Here is a 9,482-nt window from a genome sequence, read left to right on the forward strand (position 1 = left end):
GGTTTATTCAGATTACATCTCAATTGTTATTCCCTCACTTTTATCTTCCTTTCCCCACCTTTTCTCCCTCTTCTGCCCTATTCCACTCTTCAGACTTTTGACTTGGTGGTGGGGAAGTTCTCTCCTTCCCCACTGTCTGACCTCAGCCTCATCCAGTCTCATCAGGAAAGCCTACATCCCCTTCCTATGTGTGCCCCCCAAGGCGGCCCTGCTGAGGGGCAGTGATCAAATCACTGACACCAGAGTTCCTGCCAGAGGCAGTCACTGCTCTCCTCCCCATGCGGAAGTGGAGAAGGAGCTGTGCATCAGCTACACCTGAATAGAGCATCTAGGTTTTCTGTTTGCATTGTCATTGGCTTGTATATCAGTTTGGGCAGGTCCCAGGGTCCAGATCCATACTGTAAAACTACTGTACCCGAATTTTTTCACAGGTTTATAAATATATAATAAATCAGGAATGTCCAGTGCATATCAAAGCATCCCAGAGAGTAATAAATAATCCCACATGACACCAAAAATCATCTTCAAGACACTGTCTGCACATATCTCAAAGTCTTGTGATTTTTAAGCTCATTATTCATTTCAGTAAATAAAGTTGATGGATGCAACTAATTCATTTTCTTGTATATATCCTTTAAATGTTAAGATTACTTATTAGCTCATGAGTGCTTTTCCTTTTTTCATGTCATTTGACATATTCCAAATTATAAAAGCACAAATCTGCTATCACCGTCAATATTAAGCTTTAGAAATGAATGTTAATCCAGGTTGCTGTATTAAATGAGCAAATACATATATAATGCCAGGTGACCAAACATAATTACAACTTCCACTTTATGTAGCTGAGATAATTAGATCATTACATCTTGTATTCTCCATAAAGAACAATTTCTCAGCTATGCAAATTGGTCATTTGAGTTGTAGCATTCTTGTTCTGGAAGAAGACCTTGCAATGGAAAATGTTTGATACAAGTTACCCCTTAAACACTAGTAACACTGTCCCCTTTTACTATTCTGCCAATAAAGACAGTGCAAAATAAAAACCACCTATCTCAAAGTTGATTGAATGATTACATTTTAAAAGTTCTTTCCTCTTTTCTCTATTGCCTTGTCTACAGGAAAGGCATGACCAAAGAGACAGTACCAATCCCACCACATAAATATACTTTCCACTCACACCTTGTTGAAATAGCACATTGATGAAGCTTAGCAGAACATGACAGGAGGCGACTTACAGGAGTGCAGTTAAGTCAGAGTCAGATGCATCACTTAGAACAAATACCACAGTGTGGTCTCATACTCAGAAAAGCGGCTTCACCTCACCGCTGCTTTCATTCAGCTTCCCACATCCTATAAATACAAACAGATACATTAAAAGCCTAGCAGAGCTGGGGGACAGATCAGATCAATCAGGTCAGTGACACTCTGCCCTAATAGAGTATGGGCATCCTATTTATATTTAACACACTCCTATCTCCATGTGTTGCCTTGCTTTCCCCCCATGTTAACTTCTGGCTTCAAGTCATTCTGCAAATTTCCAACACTGTCTCTCCTACCAGGTTCCTTATTTCCTCATTTGCCTTAGATCGAGATCTTCCATCTGTCATGTTTTCTTTAATGCTTCTTGAGTGCATCAGGTAATGATAAATACTTTTGATGCTTTTTAATGAGCATTGAACCACCCGATCTCAGCAACAGTCAGTCATTCTACACATTTTAACCAAACACAAGTCTTCTTCCTCAACCATGAACACCACAAAATATTTCTCTCAACACACTAGGGAACAGTTCCAGTAATCAATAGATCCCAGCACAAATGTTTAGAAGGCACATTGAGAGGAACATCGCATCCATTTGTGACAAAATCTGATCATAGTCTTACTGATTGAGACCGTGGCCTCCTCAAGCATTGGCTTTGTTTATTTGCTTTGCGCTTGTTTTCTTCTTCTTACTGTCTTTGGATATGACATCTGAACTTTGCCCCATGGGGTGATCCTTCAATGAAATGAGATAGTTGTTCCTTGCGGTTGTAACTGTTGTGCCACTGTTTCCTTAGAGGGCAAACTTTGCCAGACTTGCTGATGGTCTTATCATGTTCCTGCGTTATAACAATTGTTTACAATTATCATAAAATATTCTATGTAGTGACTTATGATAGCATAGAAGACATTTTAAGGGTTGGGAACTTCTACATTATTATAAGTTTTATTTGTTTGCTTTTGTGTTTGCAGCAAAGCATTCTTTATTTGCTTCAGTAATATGGTCTAAGCATTTAATTCTGCTATGAAGTCTGCAAAAGTTCTAGAAGCATGTGTAGGTTAGGGGCATCCTGTGTGTCCTTTTCCAAAATCTCCTAGGTAAGAAACAGACCCTATGCATTGCTATTCATTTAATTAATTTATAAATGCCAGGCATGTCTTCTCTGATGTCTAATGGGTACCTTGGCACAAAGGGTGCATGTATAAGATGTGCTGCTTTTCCAGATGCATTTTTCCATTAATAAGCAAAGTGGAGGGGAGAAATATGTCATAGAAAGTTTCTCTCAGTGACAAATTTCAAAAGAGTGAAAATTATATTTGCTTTAGATTCTCTATGAATAATAAGAAAAAATTTAAGAATGTCTTCTCAGTATGGTTCATCCTCAATCATGTACCAGTTCTTTCCTCCTGAGAACTAGTTTGTTAGCTCAGTATTGATGGAAAATATTATTCTACTTACATTTTCTGTAATCTACTCTCATTCTGACGGAACCTCAGCTTCTTCTCCCTGACCATTGAGTAAAATCATTAATGCAAAGATTTTAAAGTCACAAGGAGAATTGCTAGAGTCAAATTTTGGAGATATCTTGAGATGCTACCCCTTTCAGACTGCTCGTGTACTGTCTAAAGGCAATTCAGTTCCGTAGGACTTGATTGATCCAATCCTATACTAGAAAGTTGTCACATAAAAATAATCTGATAGACTAGATAGACTTGTTAATAGTGGCTTCTTTCTTCAATCCAATAATCATGGCTCTTATTAACTTTCTGTGATTCCAAACCACTTTACCCTTCTTTGTTCATTATTTATAAGACTCAGGTAACTCGTGATATCCATGGCAGATTTTGATAGCATGATGAGTCAATGAAAGATTTGTATTAAACAACAAAGAAAACATTCACAGATTGATTTTTTCGGACTTGACATTTTTAAAAAGTTAGTTTTTATTCTTTAAGAAGACACCTATGGCACCCAAGCACACACTGAAAGCTGTAAGGCAAATAGACGCTTTGAAGCAATAGACATTAAAGACCATCTCAGAAGTGCACATGGTGAATGTGGCCTCAGCAGTTGTTGTTATAGACAACTCGGCACCTCAAGAACTTAAGAAAATTGTCAATCTTGTGGGAATCCCTGCGCAGACAGCGAATCTTGTTATAAATGGCCTTGTCTCTGGATTCTTTATCAACTCCTTGCAGGGATGGAAGTTGGGACCAAACAGAGTAGATCTCATTTCCTTTGGCTTCAGGATAGGCCTAATTAGAAAACAGATAATTCCAAATCATATATTGGCAATTTTATCCTTATTTATTCTAATTGTGGAATTCATAATTTGGGAAAGAACAACATGAAGTTTTAGCCAAACTCAAGGATATTGAGTATATATAGGCAAGCTCAATAAGCCTGTCAGCCATCTAAAGGTTTGAACCAGGGTATGCAGATATGTTTTGTATTATGCAAGTGATCTGAGTTGAAGTTTTTCTTGTCGGTGTACACGAATGATGTAGTGGAAGAGCATGTGTTTTCTTTCCTACTTAAGATGTTTATCCGTACGAAAGAAACTTTGTACTTCATTTCTTTGAATAGTGAATCACTTGTTGTCTTACTGTTTAAACTGAATAGCACATATCTGAAACTTTAACAATGAAGAGGATTATACTTGGTACCTTCTTATAAAATATTCACTAAGTCAGAATGTATTCTCACAGAAATGAAGACCATACTTTGAAATCCAAGTGTCTAATGTTACTGGGTTTGTGATTGATCAGATGTGTATTTGTTCATGAAAATTACAAAAAAAAAATATTACATGTGTTCATATGTACACCAAACAGCTAGGAAAACTAAATTGCTATGTCTGTATTCCTACTTTTTTCATCAAATATTTTATTTACTTGATTTTCAAAAAGTTGCTTAGCTATTAATCTCACTAGCAATGATACTTATCTGAATGGAGAAATTCAAAATATTATTTAAATCTACATATGGTAAATGATTTGGGTATATCAAATGAATAATATGAAAGTTGAACTTATGTATGATAAAACAAGGGACATTGTAAAGAAAATGTGTCCCATTTGAGACCTTCTGGAAGACTCTTCCTGCACCCGCCCTCGTCTTTTCATGTTCCTATAGATGAGGGCCAATATCAGAAGGAGGATTTCTAATCTGATTTTTATTTTCTTTTTGCTCCCTTCACACTTTAGTTCTCTAATGTGCTTGGGTTCAAGTATCTAACTAGAATTTTAATACATACATACATACATACATACATACATACATACATACATGCACACACACAAACACATAATTTCTTCAAGAAATCTTTATCTTGTCAATATTGTACTCTTAATTAATTAATATTTAATGATCAGTACCGAGGAAACAGCAAACCGTTTGTAGATTTGTAATAAGCATAAGGAAGGTCACACTTGTCAAAAACCACAATTCAATTTAATTCCAAAATTCAAAGACATTAGAATCTACTGGAATGAAAATTTTGTGCTTTCTTTACTTGAAGTCTACAACGTGTATAGAATGCCTAAACTAAACTTTGTTTCTTCAAAGAATGGTGTCTCAAGACTTGCTTCTCATGGAAGTGTTAAGCCTTTACATGAGTAAAAAAAGTAATGAGGTTTCAGGGAACTGCTTACCTGGCCAAGTATCTTCTCAATTCCCTCTAGGAGACGCTTGTTTTGTATTTCAATCTCTTTGGCTCTTGATATGATAGCGTCAGGGGCTTCATGGATACTACCTACTTCAGTCACTAGCTGATACAGAGGGTCATTCCAGTAGTGTACCAAACTGAGTACCAGGTTCAGAAGAACTTCCGGCTGAGCAATTATGTTGAACAACCATTAAAGGAAGAGAAATACAAGAGTTAGTTACATGCGGCTTAGGCTCACAAAAGTTGAACAAAAATATTCATTTTCATAACTAAGGGTGTATTAATATGGTTTTAGACCACAAATATTATAGAAAAGTAAAACAACTACTGGTATGTACTTAGCAAAAGTTAAAAAAAAAGTTTTATTTGAATGGCTACTTCTCTTTCTATATTTATGGGGTTTTTGTATAGTGTGGTAGTGAGTGTGTACGTGTGAGTGTGTGCAGGTATGCATTCACTTGCTTTTGGAACCTAAAAAACAGCCTCGGGTGCCCTTGCTCAGGAGCAACTCACCTTGTATTATATGACATGGTATCCACTTAGGCTAGAATTTTCCCAGTAGCCTACGTTGACTGGCTAGATTTTGTTCACTTTTTCTGTGCTGAGATTTATGAGTATGAACACCTATGGTCTTCTTTGTTGGTTTGTTGGTTGTCTTTTTGCTGTTGTTGTTTTGTTTTGTTTTTCTGATCTCGAACAGAGATCCTTATCATTTCTCAGCCTTGTGGCTAAGTTCGTTTGTAGAACAGAGACCCACCTACTTCTGCTTCCTGGGTGCTAGAATAAAAGACATGTACCACCATATCTGGCTACATTTCTGCTTAGTTCTTTAAAGTAAGTTTTGGGCATTAAATTCAGATCCTCATACTTACGTGGAAAAAACTTATCTGACTTACATCTTCTTAGCCTTTCAGTGACTATTGTTTATACTAAGATATCAAGTTCTTTGTGTTTTGTTTTCCTTCTGAAATTTTACCAAAAATGGAATGACTATATGTTTTCACATTGAATATGATTTTTTTGTGATGTAGACCTTTCAAGCCCCCCATTAACAGGAAATGAGAGGCTGAGAAACAGCAGAGAGCGCACTCTAAGATTCACAGAGAAACATGCCAATTGTAGTCCAGTAAATCATTGGTCCTCAAGTGGAAATAAATGTGATGAGTAGAGCTGGGCATGGTGGTACATGCCTTTAATCCCAGCACTTGGGAGACAAAGGCAGGCAGATTTCTGTGAGATCAAGGCCAGCCTGGTCCACAAAGTGAGTCCAGGATAATCAAGGCTACACAGACAAACTCTGTCTCAAAAAACCCCAAAAATGATGAATAGAAAACAATTCAAGGGGTATTAGAATGGAAAAGTATATGAAAGGATGTGAGAGAAAAGTATAGGAGACAAGTGTCAATGGCAACATAGGTTCCTGGGAGCCTGATTGCACATAAGTAAGAGTGAGATCTCGAGTCAGACGATGCCAGCCCTCCTTGTCTGCTAGCACTGAAACTAATGCAAGCTCAGTATCACTACCTAAAGCCCATGCTCCTCATCACAAAAATTGAAATAATACTTTGCCACAAGGCATTTTTTTTGTGAGGATGGATTGCAACAGTGTCAATAGTGTGCTAGGTGGAGTGTCTGACAATAGAGTATTTTTCACCAAATATGTTCTTTCTGTTCTCAGCCTGTTACTTCAATTGTTGTTTTATTATATCTATAATGTTAATGAGACTAGCAGAAATGTAGAACTCAGATGTGACTAATTAAATAAAGAGCATAATGTATTTTTGAGTACATATATAATTATATGTTTTTCATATAAACAATATTTATATAAATAAACAGTATATAAATATATAAAGCTCTAGATATATTAATTGATTGATTAAACATAAATATCACTACTGTCAATGAAGTGGACCAAATACTTTTTAGATAATTTTTGTCTTTGACCTTTCCCTAACATAAATTTTTTGGTTTCAGTCATGTTGAGACTGGCTATGGTATGGTTTATAAAAATTAGTAATTAGATCTCATATAACATTAAATTGATAATTATCATACAAGACCTTGGAAACATATGTGAGAAGCCCAATGAAGCATTTTTCAGGTACTGCTTAGCGAGGGGACTTTCCATTAAGATACAGAAGAATGCCGAGATCTGCGGAGAACTCAGATGTAGGTAAATAGGGAGGAGCAGGATCAGGAAAATTTGAAAGCTAAGAATTGGTTCAGTGGTGGTGATGGAGACTCCCAGTGGAGGGGTTTTCAAAAGTAGACCAAATGTAACTGAGTTTGCAATTCTTACACATGTATGAATGTCAACGTATCCATTGTCATGAAATTTAGTTCAACGCTCCCTACAGAATAACATAGGTAATGTCATTTCCATGAACAGTTCATGGCTGAATTACACTAAGTATTTCATTATACTGTACCCACGTTACAATGTGTATTTGTTTTGGCAAATCACTCTTCCTCTTCTTCTTTCTTTCTTGTTCGCTTGGAGGACTACTATAACTACCTGAGTGCTCTAATAACAGAGAGTGCATCGAAACCATCATACTGCCTCAGTTATGTCAGAAACAGACTGGGGTGAGGACTCACAGGGATCTGCTGAGCTTGTTCCTTGTCTTCAGGGGTAGCCAGGGAAGAAGTAGGGCAGTCACTGATGGCCGTGGCAATAAACTCATGGTCATGCGAATACAGTTTATCCTAGATATAAACCATATTTTAATGTTCGTTTGTAAACAAAAAATACAAAACACATTAGCAAAATAAGAGAGTTTAAGAAAACTAGAACCAGAATATTAATGCATTTGATGGATATTTAATTTAATATAACACTTGAAATTAAAGAATTATGTAGCCCTTTTCTTATTTATTTGCCAATTGTATCTGTACTTTTTTCTTACCAGAAATGTCTCTAATTTTCTAACTTAGTATGTACTTTCTTACTTCCTAGTTTCATGATATATATATATATATATATATATATATATATATATATATATATATATATATATATATCCATTTGGGAAATAAGCACTGAAAATAACTAAAATATTAAAATATTAAAAAAATCTCCTTAAGTGTCATTTCTCATAATGAAGGTAAGTGCCATACCACATACTTTTATGTTTATTTATTTATTGTTTCCTATAGCTTTCGATTGAGATGAATCCTTTAAGTAGGCATTATTTTAAAAAGCCTTTCATTTAAGTACTTCTAAGTTTATATATTTGTACAGTGCTAAGTTCTTCATGAATACTGAATATAATTATATGGATTATTACAAATTAAGCCATAAAATGCCAGACATACATCTTTGAAAAATGTTAAGTAATGAACAACTAAAATAGAAAGTTATTAAAATTATAAATTATAATTAATATTTAGTCATTTCAATACTTTTCTTCATTTTATTTGTTTATTGTATAAACTATTATTACAAGCTAAAACTTAGTAAAAATTCTAAAATGTTTCAAGAATTTCTAGAAATATTTTAAAAGTGAATTATAATCAATCAATAATCAAAAAGAAATGCTACTAAGTCAAGGGAACATGATAAATTCATATTTACTGAGAAGAATGGGACACTTTGTGGATAAGCACTAATGTACTAAAACTCTCAGGGACTTGGCCTTGAAGGCTGACTAGAGAAATAACATAAGTCCTCCGAAAGGCCTGCATCACCGAGAGAGAACCTTTCTCTGCTTTTGAATCAGGTATCTTACTTTAACTGCCGCATACTCTGAAGGATTTAGCAAATGGCTCTTAGCATTTGGGGCAGTCTGAGCAGTGGTTATTTTCCTGACGCCTCCTTCACGTGTGGTTTCAGCCCATCCACAGAGTTGACTGCTTCCATGCTGTTCCTTTTCACTAGACATTTGCATAACACTATGTAAAATCTGTGCCTGGAGCCTGGACCCACACAAGCTGGATTGTGAAGTCTTCCCCAGCTCCATCAAGGCCTTTACATCTTTAAGATCTTATAATTGTCCTATTCTCCTTGTCCTGATTTTTTAACTTCCTTTTAGAAGTCATGAAGATGTGGTGTTTGAGGTTTAGGTCATTATTTGAGGTGTAACACAGCACAGTTGTTGCAAAGAAGTCCTTCTGAAAAGATGCCAGAAATGAGCGAGGTACTTACAAATTCAGTGAACATTTCTGTTGACAGGCTGTGGATGTAGTGGGAGAGCATTGTAACGCGGTCAAACAGCTCCCAGAGGGACATCTCGCAATACCCACTGTGACATATTGGCAGGGGGTGCACATTTTGGCAGAACAGCAGGCTTGACATCATCACCAGTAGGAGTGTCCCTGCTAAATAAACACAGGGGAAGGGAAACCTTATCTGTCTCAAGCACCTTTACATGTCTGCTTGCGTCTGTGGTGTAGGAGGAGACATCGTCTTCTACACTGACGCTTACCCATAACGCAACATTGTCACAGCTATGTGGTCTGAGAAGAGTGGCTTTTATCATTTTGTATTCATCACAGAAGTGCTGTGCACTTTGCAGACATTTTGAGCATAAATTAATCTGAGTTAGTGTATTAA

At 36.1% G+C, this 9,482-nt stretch overlaps 1 protein-coding gene across 1 annotated transcript; it reads right to left on the reverse strand.

Annotated features, from left to right (window-relative positions):
• Positions 1-3,323: 3,323 nt before the first annotated feature.
• Positions 3,324-9,158, reverse strand: LOC311605862 (prolactin-like; the record flags this gene model as incomplete). The annotated part of the gene is made up of 4 exons (XM_084796721.1): positions 3,324-3,515; positions 4,914-5,093; positions 7,529-7,636; positions 9,075-9,158. The coding sequence occupies 4 exons, from the start codon at positions 9,156-9,158 to the stop codon at positions 3,324-3,326; spliced, it is 564 nt and encodes a 187-aa protein (XP_084652847.1).
• Between the last annotated feature and the right edge of the window lie 324 nt (positions 9,159-9,482).

Source organism: Acomys minous, assembly GCF_964271855.1.
Source record: "Acomys minous genome assembly, chromosome: 9".
NCBI lineage: Eukaryota > Metazoa > Chordata > Mammalia > Rodentia > Muridae > Acomys > Acomys minous.